This window comes from Drosophila willistoni (assembly GCF_018902025.1).
Source record: "Drosophila willistoni isolate 14030-0811.24 chromosome XR unlocalized genomic scaffold, UCI_dwil_1.1 Seg8, whole genome shotgun sequence".
Lineage (NCBI taxonomy): Eukaryota > Metazoa > Arthropoda > Insecta > Diptera > Drosophilidae > Drosophila > Drosophila willistoni.
The window spans coordinates 1,067,909-1,086,075 of NW_025814059.1; the positions used below are offsets into that span (position 1 = coordinate 1,067,909).

The 18,167-nt window shown below is 34.1% G+C and overlaps 2 protein-coding genes across 2 annotated transcripts in view; one reads left to right on the plus strand and one right to left on the minus strand.

The window, feature by feature from the left end:
• LOC6645828 (spectrin beta chain, non-erythrocytic 1) overlaps positions 1–16,608 on the minus strand; it is a 37,294-nt gene extending 20,686 nt beyond the window's left edge. Inside the window, exons 1-2 of the mRNA XM_023177666.2 lie at positions 16,455–16,608; positions 15,278–15,527 (exon numbers count right to left, since the gene is read on the minus strand). The gene's annotated coding sequence lies outside the window, so the exon portion shown is untranslated. The remainder of the gene's footprint in view (positions 1–15,277; positions 15,528–16,454) is intronic.
• A 228-nt stretch (positions 16,609–16,836) lies between these two features.
• Positions 16,837–18,142, plus strand: LOC6645829 (osteopetrosis-associated transmembrane protein 1). Its single transcript, XM_002068477.4, has 3 exons — positions 16,837–17,233; positions 17,296–17,480; positions 17,537–18,142. Exons 1-3 carry the CDS (start codon positions 16,909–16,911, stop codon positions 17,921–17,923), a joined length of 897 nt encoding a protein of 298 aa, XP_002068513.1. The 5' UTR covers positions 16,837–16,908; the 3' UTR covers positions 17,924–18,142.
• Positions 18,143–18,167: the final 25 nt, after the last annotated feature.

Here is an 18,167-nt window from a genome sequence, read left to right on the forward strand (position 1 = left end):
TTTTTCGTTATAACGAAGTTCGTTATATCGAGGTTTCACTGTAGTTCTAATAGTTAATTAAATTAGCAAATTTTTAAGTCTTTCTTTTACTTGCTATAGAGTATCTAACTCTCAAGTCATTTGACAACTCAAAACTGAACACACGTACTGGTTTTCGTTGGTCGTTTCCCTCTCCATCCCTCCTGGATTAGGCCATGTCACACACTCTCTGTTTATAAATAAATACATAGAGAACGATTTCTGATCTCTCTATGGTTTTTCATCTTTCTTGTTATCCCGCCTCGATCAAAATTTCAGTAGCTTCATGTTTCCGATATCTACATAAATGTTCTACATCGATAAACCTAATGAATAATTCGTGCAATAACCTCAAAAAAAAAAGAAAGAAAGAAGAAACAACATAAGAAAACCAACTTTAACAAATTTACATAAATCAATAAACATTTAATGCCAAAAAGAAAAAAATATATCTATATACATATATAGTTTTTTTTTTTAATATTTTAGTGTGGCAAAGAACAGAAAATTAAAAAATTGCCAAATCATTTACATGCGCCAGGCGTTTAGCGTTCGAAAATTCTTCTTCTTTTACTTTTGAAGCTCGAATTTAAATTACATTTCTGATTGAGAGAAAGATAAAACACTAACAGCAACAACAACAACAAAGTTAATTTCACAGACATTTCTTTAGAATACATTTCGTTGCTGCTGTTGTTGTTGTTGTTGATTTTTGTTTTTCTAACATTAAATAATGAGACCTGTAGAACGACAACCATTTTTTTTTTTTTGTTTTTTTGCCTATTTTGGGAACTTGTTGTTTGAAATTTCATACATAAAATTACCTCATCAGTCGCTAAAATATATCTAAACAAAAACAAATCAAATTAAAATTCACTTTTGAGCAACAACAATAAGCCTCAGAGAGTCAGTCAGTCACAGAAAACAATGTTATAAATTCTTTTGTCTGTGCTTGGCATGTTAAAACAATTTTCAAAAAAGAGAAAACGTAAAAAAAAATACACCAGAAACCTTACCTGACAGAGAGATATATATGTATGTATGTAGATATAGAGAGCAGCAGGGAACAGAATAGCCAGATTTAATGGGGAATTACTCTCTATCAGTAGAAGAAATTGTAAATCTAAACTCTATTATATAAATTCTTTATATTTGTAGTCATTTAATCGGTTACAAGCTCGAATTGAAATGCGGAATAGATAATGCTTTATACTCAATGGCATTCCAGCATTTCATTCAGATAAGCTATAGAGAGTTATGGAGACATGTAAATGCTGATTATAATAATATTTTCAATATATCGAGCTGTCTATCTTTGCATTTTATTCCTTTGATCAATCATTTAGTTTACCTGAAAAGGGGCATCATCAATATTATTATTAACTCATAACTACAATATTGGTAATATGTACTTCTTCGACACGTACTACATGTCTTATATATATATATACATACATATGTATGTATATACGATTATGTATCATATATACTTATATAGTTGGGTTTTGTTGAAATCGAAATTGTGTTTTATTGCGCTTTGGTACGCTCATTCGTGCTTTATTATGTGTGCCCCAAAAGTTATTTGCGAAAATTAGTCAATTTTATGTCTCCTTCCACTTCTCATCACCCCCTAACACACACACACACACACACACACACACACATTCCCGCACTTCTCTATCTTTATCATCTCTTTCCTTCTACCATCTCTAACCATCATCATTCATTGGCCATTATTAATGCTTCTGAAGTTATGTCTTCTATCGAATCAAGTAGTCTAACAATAAGTGTGTTTGTGTGAGTTTTTTCTTCTTGTTTTTTTGGCATTTGTCACGCCTTCTTTTAAGCGCAAAGGGGCGGTCGAACATATACATATATATATTATTTATTGTATATAAAACACCCGCACTCTATAGATAAACATTTGCCCATGACATCATCGGGCGGGTGGTGGCTATATAGCTATATAGCCAGCTGCCTTTGAAAAAATGTACGTTACGTGTTCTTCTTTTGCGCATGCGCCACAGCTCTCACCCTCAGCCCCTCACCCACAGTCCCCTAGTCTCAGTCTCGCCCCCGTCATCGCCCTCGATGAAATAATTTTTGGCTACTGAATTTGTTCATTGGTTGGGCATGCAAATGTTTTCCAGATGAATTCAAAGCTTGGCTTTGAAATTTGTCCGTGAAATTTGTTGTTTGTTTATTCTTCCTAATTACAATACCAATCCCAATTAACTGTTTTTTTCTATTTCTATTTCTATCGGTGGGAATAAAATGTTGTATAGGTTTTTAAACCCCAAAGCCCATCCAAAGGGTGTGTAGTGTGTGGATCAAGGGGCAACAAAAGTCCATCCAAATAGTCCACTGATGACATCATTTAGCAAATAGAAATCTCTGTATTGTAGACAAAGAATGGTTTTGCAGCAGCTGCTGGTTTTTTTGGTTTTGGTTAAGCTTGTGCCATTTAACAACAGGGGGTCGATCGGTCTATCGATCGGTCGCTTGATCACTCCAACACGCTTTGGGTTGGTCGTCATTCAAAAAATTTCACTTAACATTTTTCGCTTCTTTCTTTTTCGCACAATAATAAAAATCAATTAATACAGAAAAAAAACTGCAAATTTTACCCTTTAGAATTTATAATGGGGCGTTGTTAAATTTTTTATGAATTTTAATCGATGCCAAGTTATAGGCAATCGATTCATTCATTATATCTAGTCTTCATCCCCTCTTTAGAAGGAAAGAGCAGCACGCGTCTTAAAGTGTAATTAAGATTCGTTATGGCGGATATAGGCCTATTAAATTGAATGGTTTCTGTAACAGATGAGGCGCTAGATTAACCCCAAAGAGGGACCGCATCGCTTCAGGTTGGTATGAGAAACTGGTTTGCACATCTTTGATTGATTTCCTTTTATTTGTCATAACTATAGTCGGCCAGTTCGTCAGTCAGTCAGTCAGTTTAATGTCTTGTAGAGGGAAGTGCCAGGCAATTAGAGTTTTCAAAGAATTAGCGGCTCTAATTGGAACTGTAACTAAAATGCTTTGATTAATTATGGTTCAAGTGTCTTAAATTAAACATCAAATATATCGAAATATGGCTTCAACTTTTAAAATTTTTGTTTGATTTCGTAAAAGTTAATCAGTTTTCAATTCGGTTAGGCGCTATATATACCTAGAAAGTTCCTAGAAATCATGTGAGGTTTTCAAACAATCGAATCATCTTTAGATTTTTTTTCAATGGAAGTTTTGGAGTCCATCGTTTGGAGAGACATCAATCCGGACTCGTTTGCCATTTCCATAAGTAAATTATACCCAGTGGAAACGTCAGAAAACCTTAGAAATTTCAAAGATATTTGTCACTAGAAAATAATTTAATACCTTTTACTTCACTGATAAATATTATAGACTTTTTCTTCAATGAATTCTCAAAGAATAAGTACTCGTTTCCTGACTAAAATAAAAAGCCTAAAAAGAGTTTTGAGAAGTTCCTGAAAAAAGATTCTTAAAGAACGACTCATTGGCCTTGCTAAGGGTATACAAACAGACTTTCTTTATGGTCAAAGTAACCCACGGCTTGTTGTCGTTTTTTTTTTGTCTTTCTTTTGCTTAACCATATGTTGATTGTCTCACCAAAGAGGTGCTTTAAAAGAACAACTTAATATAATTTATTCATAACTCCAAGAACAGAAAAAAACAAAAAAGTATGCAGAAAAAAAGAGGACAAAAAATAAAATAAAATTTTTTCCATTTATTGATGATGTATGCCCAAAATAAATAAAATGTTGTTCACAATTGTAATTGAAAACGTTTTTTTTGTGTTGGTTTTGGGTTACGCAATGGGCAATGGGTTGGCCCTTTTGTTTTTGGAATTGAAGGTTTAAAATGCAATATACAATATTTGATTTTTAATTAAACACTTTGTTGATCGTCGTTAATGGTCGTCGTCTTCTGTAATAACAAACCGAGGTTTCTTCAGTTCAGTTAAGTTCATTTCGGTGTCTCATAAAAAACGCATTGAAAATCGTTTGAAATTCATTAAAAAACAAAACCATAAAACATTATAAACAAATGGATTGCCGAAAGAAATTGAGAAAATTGTTTTTCAATACAACTTTTTGGTTTTTTGGTTTTTATGAGCTGTTAAGTGATAAGAGAGAGAGAGATAGAGAGAGAGAGAGAGAGAGATATGAAAAATTATGGTTACCACTTGAATAAGCATTTTGAACGACCCTTTTCCCCTTTCCCCTGTTGAGGGGAAAGTGTATTTTAAAGTCGTCTTATTGACTTGTTTACGTGGATTTTCAATTATTTGGAATTTCAGTTCACAGGCTTAGCCCAATTAAAAATTCATAGGGTTACCCTATGAATATATATAAATATACTTATGTGTCATCACATGATTTCAATTAACACCAAGTTGATATTGAAATAGTCAAAAGTAAAAGATAGATAGATAGAGAGAGAGAGAGAAGTAGATTGGGGGGAGGGTTAAAGGGGGGCATTCATATCATTCTATTCTTTTCTTTAGCTGTCAAAAATGAAATTGGAATTGAAATTGAAATGTTTCCCATAAGATGTCAACTTGTAGACGAAGATCTTGGTTTTTTTTTTTTGGTTTTTTGATTGTCGGTATTTTGTTTCCCTTGCCGTTTTGGTACATTTTAATTAAAACTAAAGCAGCTGCTGATAGGAAACACATACATACATACATACAAACACACATACATACGTAGGTCGTCGTCGGTTTTTCTATTACTTTTGAAAAGACCTTCCCCTAGTTACCCAGTTGAAAGTTTCTCGAGATAACAAATTATTTTGGGTTCGGTAACTTCCTGGGGAAACGGAAATATTTTAGAATATCCAACCAACACTTGGTAACCCCCCACAATAACAACAACAACAACTACAACAATGAGTGACTGAGTGCTTAAGAAGAAAAAAAAAAAGTGTTAGATTATTGTACAAATATTTAAACTTTAGCCATGAGTCGAGTATTTGATGTATGTATATTTTTCATTAACATTTACAGACAGTCTGAGTCACATTATTATTATTATTTTTTGTTCAGTTTTTGGTTTTTGGTCTCGATTTCACACGTGTTGGTTGATGAGTTTTTTCTTCTTCTATATATGCAAATGATCTGAGATTAAGAGCGAGCGAAAGAGACTCAGAGGAAATGGTCAAGTGGGTGGTTGATATGGGCTTATTTTAGACAATGCTTATTAATTAGAGAATATTCCCCGAAAATATGAATGCAGATGACAGATGATTTCATTTTTGTTTCCACATGTTTCTATTTTTTTTTGAAGGGCTTTACAATAATCTTCATTATAAACAGCTAAAGAGAAAGTCTCTCTCTCTCTCACTCTTCAAATGACATAAAAAGAAAAAAACAAGAAACATAACTAAGGAAAACGTTGAATCGATTAATTGGGCAGGGCAACTTTACAATTTTTTATATTTTTTTTTTATGTAAACAACAAAAAAGTCAAAACTTTTGCATTATTTTGTTGAAAATATGATAAGCCTCTTAGAATTTTAGTTAAAAAAAAAATGTTTAAGTAAGAAGAGGAAGCCAAATATTTATTTTTAATGCCAAGGGAATTTCCTTCGTTTACTTTTTCCATAGATTTCAATCAAATTTTGATAAGATCAAGTTTGAATATCTTAAACCTTTATTTGTATTGGCTTAAGTTCCCTTGGCGAACATTCCGAGGGGGATGAATTTTAAATGCAATTTTTATTTGTAAATTGAAATTAGTCCAGGCCCTTATTTCAATTTTGATTTTCACACGGAAATGATGTCTCCCCCATTTCCAAAACCATTTTTGATAGAAAACTTTTCCTTAATTTAGCAAAAATTGCAAAGCTTTTTTCTAAAACTCCTTGTAACGGGTGTAGAAAATGTTTTCAAAAGGTTTCGATGAAAAAATATTAAGATTTTCGGCAATAATTGAATATTATTTTGAATACTACATATATTTATCAAATGATTCTGTTGCATTTTTCTATATATAAATAAAACATTTCAATGACATTTTAAATTTCATAACCTTTATTGAGTGATTTTGTTGCCAAATTTCAGCATTTTTGGGATTTTCATCCTTATAAACTGAATATAGTATATATATTTAAGCCAGTGTATATGGGAACAGAATATGTATCTTTTTGCCTGGCGGCATATGCAAATTTTTGGTTGTTTGTTTTTGAATTTTTTGAGTTTTTGCCGCCTCCAAAAAAAAAAAAGTCACTAGTCAAAAATTGTTGTCGATGAAGAAGAGAAAAGAAGACGACAACGGCGACGACTTTGTCATAATAAAAATCGTAATCGTAAATAAGACAAACAAACCAAAAAAAAAAAAAAACATACATATGTATATACATATGTTTGTATGTACATATATACATATATATATTTATTTTTTTTTGGTAGTCTCAAGACTTCACGCTACAATGCTAAACAGACGAAACAGTTTTAAGAAAACCGGTAAAAAACTCAAAAAGAAAAACAACTCCAGCCCCAAAAGAATTTCAGCTCCACCACGTAGCTGACGTCTCTGTTCTCCCTGCTCTCAAATATATATATATATCTATATAGGAATTGTCTGATGTCAGCAGTTAAGCAAATATTTTTTTTGTTATTTAAGCGTGTAATTTTATTTTGAGATGGAGCAAAAGAAAAATGGGGAGAAAAAAAAACAAAACGAATTTGTAACTTTATGCAATCGGATGACTTTCTATACTAAATCGATATATGTATATGTAGTAGTAATAACTAATTGTTAATGCAGTTGTTCTTCAAGGTTAAATGCAAATTGATTGAGAGTCACACGAGAGAAAGAGAGTCAGAGGCAGAGACAGAGACAGAAAATGATCTCGACTCGATGAGTCTAGACTCTAGATGGGGGTCTCTTTTTGGCGTTCACATTCCCAGCTAATTAATCAACTTAGTTTTATACTATTCTCAAGCTGAGTCATACTCAGACATACTTGAACGTTTTATTTCATATATTTTTTTTGTTTGAATTTACTGCTGACATCATTTTTAGCTATCAATTTCTGCACTTTGCAGTTTGTATGTCACATCAATATTTCTTCTTCATTTCATTTTTTGCAATACTTTAAAGTTTATCGCATTTGAAGAATTGATAAGACCAACCAAGAGTCAGACCCAACACTGGGCACTATCTGTTGGAAATAAATAGATCTATATGTGAACATATATATACTTAGAAGTTAAAAGATACCGGTAAAGTCCACTAAAGGCAAAACTGAAAGAAAGTCATAAATTGCTTGTAAAATTAGCTTTTGAGCTAAGTCACCTTTTCCGCTAGGCTAAGGAATAATAAAAAAGAAAAAAACAGAACCTTAGCCTCATTAGACAGATAACATTGCGACTTTCTGAGTAATTTTGCTAAAATAAAACAAACAAAAAGAGAAATGAAATGGGTACCTGGATTACACCAAGACAATTCATTTTATTTTTGCTTTTGTCATCATCATGATCATCATCATCATCATCGTCATGATGTTTATCCATGAGAATTTTTGGCTAAAACGTTTTCACCGATCTACCGGTTGGTTGGTTGGACAGAGCAACGTTTAGGGCGGCCAATATATTGGTATTCAAGGTAAAAGTCTCCCCATGTGAAAGAAGTGGAACGCATAATGCCCATAACATAAACCAAAACACTCACACACTCACACACACACACACAGAGAGAGAAAAAGTACGCCAAAGTATGCCAAAATGTAGGTACCCACTACATTCTCGTATCGGATCGCTTGGGATTGGAATTGGGATGTTTATATGTATGTATGTATGTATGTAGGGTAGGGAGCCGCCAACCAAAGCGGCAAGACAACAACAACAACAACAACAGGGCAAAAAGAAAAAAAGCCTCCAGCAAGGTAAGCCTTTAAAGAGGGCTCAAGCATGGGTTTCTTGTTCCATACACTTGAAGAATTGGCCATGCAAATAATGCCTAAGATTAAAATATATAAAATTTGCTAAAGAATTTAGCCAAAATCATTGTATGTATTGTTAAACATTGATTTTAGGAATCTAAAGAAGTAGCTTATGAAAAAAAAAACTAAGGAGTAACAGAGATGGAAAATACAAATTAGGCGATTGATGCTTAATTAAGCTAATTGACCATAAAAGAAAGTCAACATTTGGGCTTAGATGTAGATTTTTCAATGAAAAAACAAAAAATACTCAAAATGCATTTGATTTCATATGGAATAAATACATCTTCTTACAGACCCGACCCCTTCTGCCAAGTAAGCTATAGCTTTTGAAATCTTCCAAGACCTTTTTTTTAAAAAGGTTATAGAACGATCAAGAAAGAATTAAGTTTTCAGAAATCTGAACTAATCTGAACTAACTTTCTAGTTAAAATGGTCTTAATTGAGCTTATAGTCTGATCACAAATGACTCTTGGGTCGGGTGAAAATTGGGCTAAATGATAATCAGTTTTGCCTTCTCTTAGAGTAATATTTTTAGTCCTATATGGCATAAGTCATACAATTTGTTATTGTTCTCTATGTAAATCGGATTTTTAGTATCTGGAAGATTCATTTACAAGTCTTCTTGTATTCAAATATAAAAGTACTTAAGTAAGATAGACTTGATTGATGATTAACGCCCAAGCTACACTAGAAAATCGAGTCCTTAGTCGAAAAAGTTCTGGCCAGACGAAGAAGGTTAATTAAATTCATCAATTAAATTATGGTTGATGGTTTAAGAATTATTTCAGTGTAGAACTCAGTCTTCACAGCTGAGCTGAGACCGTTGTTGGAACTGCTTTGAATATTTGGCATTTTCAGCTTTGCTCTCCTCTTCTCCTCTCTCACTCTGTTACGCTTTTTGATTTCGATCGATGTCGATGGTCGGTCGTCAGCAGCAGCACGTAGATATATACATATATATAGTATGAAGTGTATATGCAAAGTACAAAAAAGAAAACAATTTACGAGTACAGCACATGCGCATTGTTCTTGAAACCCGTGTACTGGCTGGCTGGCTGGCTGACTGGCTTTCAGCCCATTCCTCTAGCCATCCAGCTAGCCTGCTGGCATTAAGGCATTAAAATCAATGCCCCCCACACACACACTAGCAGGGGGAATGTAGGAGTGTGTGTGTGTGTGTGTGTGGCTATCATCAACATCAACACCTACTTCTACCACATGTCTTTCGTCCCTCAGATGCACAAATACAAAAGCCAGAAACCCAGAACAAGCGGCACTTTTATGGCTTCATATAGTATTTTCTTCTCGGTTGTTAGCCCTTTTGTCTTAAACTGTTTTGACTTGGCATACAGCAAAATGTCTAACAGAAACAATATAAACACAAAAAATGCTCTGTAAAAATCGAAATATCAAGAGACCAAAAACTTGGTTTGTGCTAATATACCTTTCCCGCAGCCAGAGCAGGGGAAAAAACAAAAGAAACAATTACGAAATTCAACCGCTGTCGGTGTAAAACGGAAATAAAGTGCGCAAAATGTAATTAATTGCCCCCAGCAACAACAATTCGTCTGCTTCTTTTTCTTCAGTGAAAGAAGACCAAGATCAGATGGCATCCTTTCTTTCATCTCGATTACAAAGTTGCCCCTTCTTCCGTCTCTTAGTTTCGTTTCGTTTCGTTTGTTTGTTTGTTGACTTTGTGCAACTAATAAACTAAATATTTTGATTCGACGCCATGCGAAAAACAACAAACAATGAAGAGGGGAACAACAATTTGCTGCTGCTTGTCACAAAGATCATTAAATTTTTTATATTTCTCTCTCTCTCTCTGTCTTTCTGTGTTCAAGATGATTGCCAATTTGCTCAAATTAAAAACAAACCAAACATAAATCAAGGTTAAAATGTTTGTAGATTATTGCAGAGTGGAGTAAAGTTGAGGGGAGTGAAAGGGGGTGCCTCTACTGATAAGCTTAGACAAAATTTTAACCACTTCCGTTTTTATATCCGAAATGTTTAAACATGAAAAAAGAAGAAGTCTCAAAAAGCAAGTTTTCAAATGTTTCGAAAACTTGAAAATCGGGTAAATTGGGTGTGAGAGGTTTAGACGCGAACGAGGGCGGGGGCGGGGACGGATAGCCTGAACAATTTCACTGATGGCAAAAAAAAAGGAAGGCAACTAAAGAGCCAGTTTCAAGGTTGCTTCTTTAATCGCTGACAGTTGGCGTTGTCTTTGAATTCAGTTTTAGTTTCTTTGAAAATCAAAATCGAAAGCCAAGAAAGGAGAGAGAGAGAGAGATATTAAAAGTGCTTTGAAATTCGTTTTCCTTATCGGAAGAAAGTCCAAGAAGTTTTGTGTTTTGCTAGAGTTTAAAGAATAGGGTTAATGTAGCAATTGACGGGAAACTTATAGGATATATTACTTCTATAGTTTAACCGTTATATATCGAAACAATGTACAATTACTTATGTTATTAAATATGTTTTTCAAAATTGTTTGTAGGATATGTTAAAGGTCTACTAAAACCAATAACAATGTTGTACGGAAAATACCTGATCTAATTTTGTATAATTCTTAAGTTGAAAAAAGGAAAAATATTACACCATCTTTTGATGCCAGTTTACGACACTAAAACGCATTGGAACCTTTCGAAAGGGATAAATATGGAACTGGGATTAGGATTTCATAAAGGTTTAGAAGCATTTTTTTTTTTTTTGTTTGGAACAGAGAAAAATCCAATTTATAGATATATATTAAATAATTTGTTCTTTCCTTTCAAAGATTTAACTAATTTTAAGTTATAACATTAACCTTTTAGAAAAGTAGTTTGCCTTTAAAAGGACACATGTACAAAGGACAATTCCTGCAATACAGTTAGTCTAACTTTTACTGCTAATACCCATTTACCTAAAAAACAAAGGTACGAAAAGTAATGCCTTTATTTCGTTATCAAGTTTTATTTGTTTTCCGATTTGTAGAAATGAATTATAAACCAGTTTCTTTAGTAGAGGTCAAAAGGACGGGTCTAAAATGTGTAAAACTATGTTGATGTAATGCATAAAAGTCCCCTTAGATTGAGATTGTGGCCTATAGTAAGTACAATGTGTATGTGTGTGTTTGTTATCTTTTGATACTCGATTTGCAAAGATCCGGTGTTATCAATTTCTTGCAGTGCATTTACCGTAAAAATATGTAAGTTATTTATCGCGCACTCATCGAACGAGTGTTCGATCGAGTGTTTGATCTTTCACATAACCTCAATTAAAAATTGAATTTCAGTGAAATTACAAATCCTAAATGTAAACATTTTGTATCTCTTAGTCTGTGTGTGTGTGTGTGTGTGTGTGTGTATGTTGTGTGGGTATTTCCTGCAAAATTTTCTGCTTATTGTTGTTGATAAGCTCTTGGCATATTTTTGGCCACACTGCATTTAAGACAGGCAAAACAGAAAAAAAAAGAAAGCAAACCACGATTAACCAACCCAAAAAGAGTATGAAAGAAGGCGGGCGTGGTGGACGGGGAGGAGGAGGGGGAGGGGCGAGAGACAAGAACCAGTTTTCCGAGAAACTTGGTTGATGTTGTTGTAGCCTTGAATGTGCATTTCTGTGTAAGTTTTTTTTTTCCTTAGGTTTTTGGCGCGAGCTTAAAATAAAACTACTCGTACAACAACAATAACACACACACATAGGAAAAATTAATAAAAAAAAAAAACGAGTTAAAGTTTTAACCAAGTTTTAGCCAAAAAAAAAAACAAAATATATATGTATGTATGTATATGTTTATATTTGATAGACAAGTGAAATGAGAGAGCTAGATGCTAGAGCGTGAGAGAGCGAGAAAGAGACAGAGAGCAACAGAATTAACCTGTCCAAGTATAAATGACTGTTGCCTTCTCATTTTCTCATTCTCCTAGCGGTTTTGCACTTTGCTTACGGTTATTTATACATATACATACAAATAGGTATATAAAAATATATTTGTGTGTGGCGTTTTTTTTTCTAATTGCCTTTTCAGCAATTTGCATGGGAGCTCTGACACACTTGGCAAACAGATCGCCAGTCAACCAATTGGAACTTATCTATTCTATTATAGAACTGTATTTGTGTTCCCCCCCTCTCTCTAGCTCTCTCTCTCTGTGTGTGTGTGTGTGTGCGGAATGGAGGTTAGGAATGCAAATTACTTTGGATAAACTATCTATCTATCTATCTATATATATGACATAGTTGCAAAAACAAAAACAAAACAAAAAACCGATAAGTAAATTGATATCTGTCAATACTTATATAGTTTCTTTCTTACCTTTCCCACGCCCATTTTGCACTTTCCCCCCCAAAAACTGTTGTCATCATCATTCAAAATCAACGTGTCAAGTGCCGTCAACCCACCTAGTGACCAGTCCCTGATTTCTTATCAACAACTAACAGTCAAAGCCTTTCAATGTCGCATGACATAAGCTATATTTAAATATATTAATTATGTATACTATATATATGGTTTAAATATTTCTAATATGGACTTAGTTATATACTATAAATGAACAAAACAAAACAAAAAAAAATTCATGCTGATAACAACAAATGCTATTCAATAATAAATATGTATTAATAATACTTATAACTAAAACAAAAAAACTGATTTATTTGTCATTGATTGAAATGAACTATATAGATGAAGAAGAAAAGGAATGCGTCTTCTGATCGTTGTCAAGTGAACTAGAATTCGAATTTAAAACCCAATTAGAATGCAGTACCGAATTAGTTATATAGCAGGATTAGCAAATTGTCCTGCGTCTTTCAGCTTATTGTTAAACAATTTTGATTGAATGTTCCAATCGCTTACCAAAATACAGTTCTGACCAAAATAGGTAAACTTTTAACTTAACAAATCTCAAAGTTTGACAAATTTCAAACGATTTTTGCAAGTAATATCTCATTTGAATGCTTTTAAACTTAATTCAAATGTTAATTGCGCTAATTATCATAAGTTATCTTCGCAAGTGAGTCAAAAAACGCCAATGAACAGCAAAGTATTCCAATAAACCGAAACTCTAATTAATTCAATTTCAACTTGGAATTATATCTTTCAATCTGCATTATTATCTTGAGATTTATTAGTATTCTCTTTAATTACAAACGTTTAATACTCAAGTTCGTTGATAATGTCATAGGAAAAACAGAAGAACCAAAACTATATTTCTAGCCGATCCCCGATTTTAATCCTGGGTAACTGATATCTTAAAGCAATCAACAAAAGATTGTTAAGATTAACTTTTAACATAATTTAGTAAGAGTTTTTGCTGTTTACAATATAACCCAAATTATGTATAAATTTTGCAAAGTTGTCAGATGTAGGTTTTATTTTTTCTTTGTTTTTACTTGAATGGAGGAGATTTTTTTAATTTATGATTAAACAATTTTCAGTGCAAGTTCAAATCAGTCAATTGGTCGGTCGTTCAGTCGGTCGGTCGCTCGAGTTGCTCTTGATTCACTTTACTCTCTTTCACTTAATTAAATGCAACAACTTCAACCCCAAACAATTAGCCTGGTTTGTTGTTGTGTTTTTTTTATTACAATTATGGCAATTATAAAACTTTATCTTTACAATGTTGAATGTGAAATACTTATTTGATTTACACACACACACACACACACACACAAATTGTACTAATTTTATTTTATAGATTGGCTTTGATTGATTGGTAAGCAGCGCCTTTTCTCAACTTGCCTACAAAAGGGGCAAATTGGGCAAATGTGATTGATTGATTGATTTAGAGGGAATGTGAGGATTAGGCAAGGTTGCCTAAAAGCCCAAAAGACAATATCATATGGAGATATATACAAATACATACATATGTATATCTGTAGACATAAAGAAAAGTACAGCACACAAATTGAGCAAAATATATGCTTAAGAATGCCAGACCCAGGCCAGAGCAGACCAGACCATGGCCAGCTGCAGCAGCCGCAACGACTTCTAATTGCCATGAAAGGGAGAACAAACAACAATGTGCAGACAGAATGCATACAAGTGTGTGTGTATATATATGTATGTGTGTGTATGTGTATGTTTGTGTGTAGGCGGGGAAGAGGGGGAATTGTAAAAAAAAAAGAAACTAAAAAATGGACCAACTTGGTTTGGCAAATAGGAATTATATTTCACTTATATCCCCTTATATATAAATGTCTCTCTCTCTCGCAATATGGAGTGTGTCGAAATAAAAGTTCTTTACAATCCTTTATAACTTTCGATTATATATCTCGAAGTCAATATAATCAGAAACTAGTTGATTCCATTTAGAAAGTTAATCAATTAAATTAAATACAGCACTAAATGAAAAGAGTTATAGTGTTCATACAATCTGTATGAAGTAAATGGAAGGGGGTTTGATAAGCGCTGGATAGCTAGCTGGCTGATATTATTTTTAATCCGTTGATGCTGCAGTTTTTTTTCTTCTTGTTCTTGATTCATCTGTATATTTTGCCATCAGGGCATCTGTTGCATCTGTTTAAATCTATGGGTGGGCGCAGAGAGGGGCAGGTGGCGGTGGTTGTTAAGGGCATTGGCATCTGACACTCTTTCTCTCACTCCCTCTTAAGCTATCTCATTCCACGTTTTTAGCGTAATTTAATTTAAACTTTTTTTTGTAGGAATAATTGTGATTATAGTAAGCGTTATTATTATTTCTTTTGCTTTTTTTTATGTGCAATGGCTCTCCAACTGTGGCGACCTAACGGGTTGCCTAATGAGCAAACGCAAAAGCGGAATGCGGTTTAAGTGAGCGAGAGAGCAAGAGAGATAGAGACATACCAATAGAGAGAGACTAAAACGTGCTTTGCCTAAGACCCTATTTAGCCTAGTTTACGACCGCAGAGAGCCAGAGCCAGCGAGAGAGAGAGCTAAAGTCGAGCTTTAAACACGTCGCACCTGTAAAGAGACAGAGAGCGGGGGGAAGAGAAATTCCTTAGTAGCACCGACTCTACTTCTTCCCTGCTGCATCAGGTGTGAACTATGGCTTGGGAGGGGCCAAATCACATACCCCCCCTCTTCTATCACTCTCTCACACACACACAGTCGCAATATTTTATGCAAATTCCCAGCAATTTGACAACAATTTTGGCATTTTTTTTAACGACACGCAAAGGAATGCCCTTTTACAGTTTGAATGGAACTGGGTCCAAGACCAGATTATGTAAGATTTTTTAAGTGGGCGTGTTGTGCGTGTGTGTGTGTGTCGGCTATAAAACTTAAATGTTGCATTTTTTTTATTCTTATTAGTATTTAATTGGCTCTTACCTTTGACAGCCTCGTAGTATCCCAAATCCAGCGTGAATGATTTATGTCAATATCCTTGGGCAGACAAAAAAAAAACTATAGGTGTATTCTTGTATGTTTCTATCTCGTTCCCGTTCTCGCGTCGCTCTCTTTCTTGCCTTGTTTCCCTTTCTGTTACACGCACACAATCGCCGTGAATTGAATTTTTATTTATTTTTCACTCTATTTGCTTGTTTACGATCTTTCTCCTCCTTTCCCTCCGCAAATGATGCTGAAAGACCATGAGACGCGTAAGACACGAAGATGTTTAAAAAAAAAAATACAAAATAAAAATGAAAAAAAAGCACCAAGTTGAAGAAGTTGGTGGAAAAACCGGAAAGTTGTTGTTGTTCTTTTTGTTGTTGTTGTTGTTGTTGTTGTTGAAGTTGATGAAGAGAAAGAACACAAAAAAAAATGAAAAAAAAATAAAATAAAAGAAGGGAAAACCATAGAGAGCCGCAACGAAATCTCTACACGCTTTCCGATCTAAACTCAACCGATTTGTTAAAGAAATCTAATCAATATAATTAAAATGCTATTTTAATTCATTGTATTTACACAGCTTTCAGTTGATCCGTATGTGCATACATACATACATATGTATGTGTATGTACACACACACACACACTTCTATATAATCTAATTGGGAGACGCTTGTTATTCTGGCCAAACTCAATATACACGTTTTTTTGTCTTATTTTTTGCCAAAGAGTAGAAAAACAGAAAACAAAAAATAAAGTGTTAAAGGCGCAAAGAAGAAATCTTGAAAAAAAAAAAATAGAGAATTGTGTATTTACAAAAGAAATTCCAGTTCTCGTTGTTTTTTGTTTCTTTTCTTTTAGTTTTTGGGATGCTGTTTTAATTTATGCTTAAGAATTTTTGTCACTTGTTGCGCTTGGAGTTTTTGTTTTTATTTTTTTTATTTTTGGGCCTGACCTTAATAACAAGCGTAAAACCAGATTTGAAGCTTGATTTTTTTTTTCTTTTTGGGTTAACAATTAGAATTAGCCGCGTTCCAAAACGCCGGCGCAACAGCGGCAACGCTAACCAAGTCAACAACAAGAAATAGAGCAACAGGTAAAGGCAAAAACAAAAAAAAAACTATAAAAATATGGAAATAAATACACACACACACACACGCGCGAAAATTATACGTTACGTTTTAGAAGAGATGGTAGAATTTCTGTAGTTTAATACGATATTGGCGATTTTGGTAATTTGAATTATGAATTAATTTTCTTTTCTCGTTTTGGCACTTCTTTCGGTTAAATTTTCACTTTGTGTTGCGCGCTCATTTCCACCCACGTCTTTTCCACAAGAGAACAAAAACAACAATAAAAAAAACAACAAGTCGAGTGATGGTAGCAACATCGATAAAAATCAACATTTTTGAACATCGATACTTACCGATGATCGATTTCGATGTTGCTGCTTTTATCCGGTTCCCCCTTTTTTGTGATATTTAAATACTGGGATCTGTTAGCCCTAGATGGCGGCGCCACAGTGCAATGTGCAAATTATATACTCCAGCCCTGGATATATTAAATATCTGGTCACACTTGTCCGGTCTTTCGAGCAAGTTTGCTTATCTTTATTTGTAATTAAATGATAAAATGTTGAAGAAAATTCTGAGCTTTCTAATACTAGTTGGTTGTTGCCACAATGCAATTTCGCTTGAAACAAAGAAGACATGTAAGCATCTGGTAGGCGAACTGGGCGATTCACAAAGCAAATTTGTGTACTGTGTCACCGATCATTCGGTTCCTGTAGCTCTTTGTGTTGACTGCGAGCCTCTTTATGCAAATATGAAAAACGCCTACCAGACTTTGATGTCGATTGAGAACTGTTCGAAGATCTATTCAAACGCAGATCGTATCAACATAGTATCTACCACTCAGGAGGTGTTAACCTATATGTGGAATAAGGCCAATTGTGACGGTTAGTCATCCATGTTGCTTTCCATACGGAACCTCTTAACAATGAAGCTATCTTGATTTCAGATTGCTTTCGAGGTAACCATTCAGAACTCTATGAAGAATTGTGGAATTCATTTAATTCTTGCCTGACAATACACCCCAAGTCCGAGTGTACTGATTGCAAAATCGAGTATCTTACCTTAAATAATTTCTACCTTGAAATGGATAAGGCCAACAAAGGACGTGTGTGCTTTGATTTGCAGGACAGTGTAAGTCGAATAATTGCCTAAATATGCCAATACAAACGTTGATTGACTGCTTGCAGATGAATCGCACTCGCCTTAAATGGTCCGATGAATTAAAGTGCTGCCAGCGCGAAGTTAAAATGACGATATTCATCATCACCGTGTGCCTGGTCGTCATTCTACCCCTTTGTATATTCTACAGCACAGCCGTCGTATTGACCAAACGACGTGAGGCTGAACACGGAGTGATTAATCATCTTACACCTGAATTAGAAGATCCTGCTCCATCGACATCGGCCTTGATAACCGCTGCCATCTTGTCCACACCTCAAGAGACAATGTCAGAGGTTCAAGCCCAAATTGAAAAAATATCCGATGTAGTGGAAGCGCCGAGAACAAAGGCCTTGTTTAATCTTTCAGACAGCGATGATTTATCTACCGATGATGAGCCTATACTTGGTAGTTGAAGTCGTTATTTAACCTATTTGCATTGTTTGCAAATTGTATTAATTATAAGAAAAGTCCCAAGTTATTTATTTTTTTCGAATATTGAAAACGTTGGATTGTGTGATAAATTTTCTACATTAATATCCAAAGGTTATTTTGCCATTATTAAAATGCTTTACAAGTATACAATAAAATGCAATTCCCATGACCCTCTGTGAAAACGGGGAAGCCCCTTCATATATGTATACTCAATGATGACTCATC

What these genes read in the sequence shown, in the direction of transcription:
- LOC6645829 (XM_002068477.4), top strand. Translation starts at nt 16,909, where the DNA reads ATGTTGAAGAAAATTCTGAGCTTTCTAATACTAGTTGGTTGTTGCCAC. An exon ending in GAATAAGGCCAATTGTGACG is followed by an intron (nt 17,234 to 17,295) that starts GTTAGTCATCCA and finishes TCTTGATTTCAG; the next exon opens with ATTGCTTTCGAGGTAACCAT. An exon ending in GCTTTGATTTGCAGGACAGT is followed by an intron (nt 17,481 to 17,536) that starts GTAAGTCGAATA and finishes GACTGCTTGCAG; the next exon opens with ATGAATCGCACTCGCCTTAA.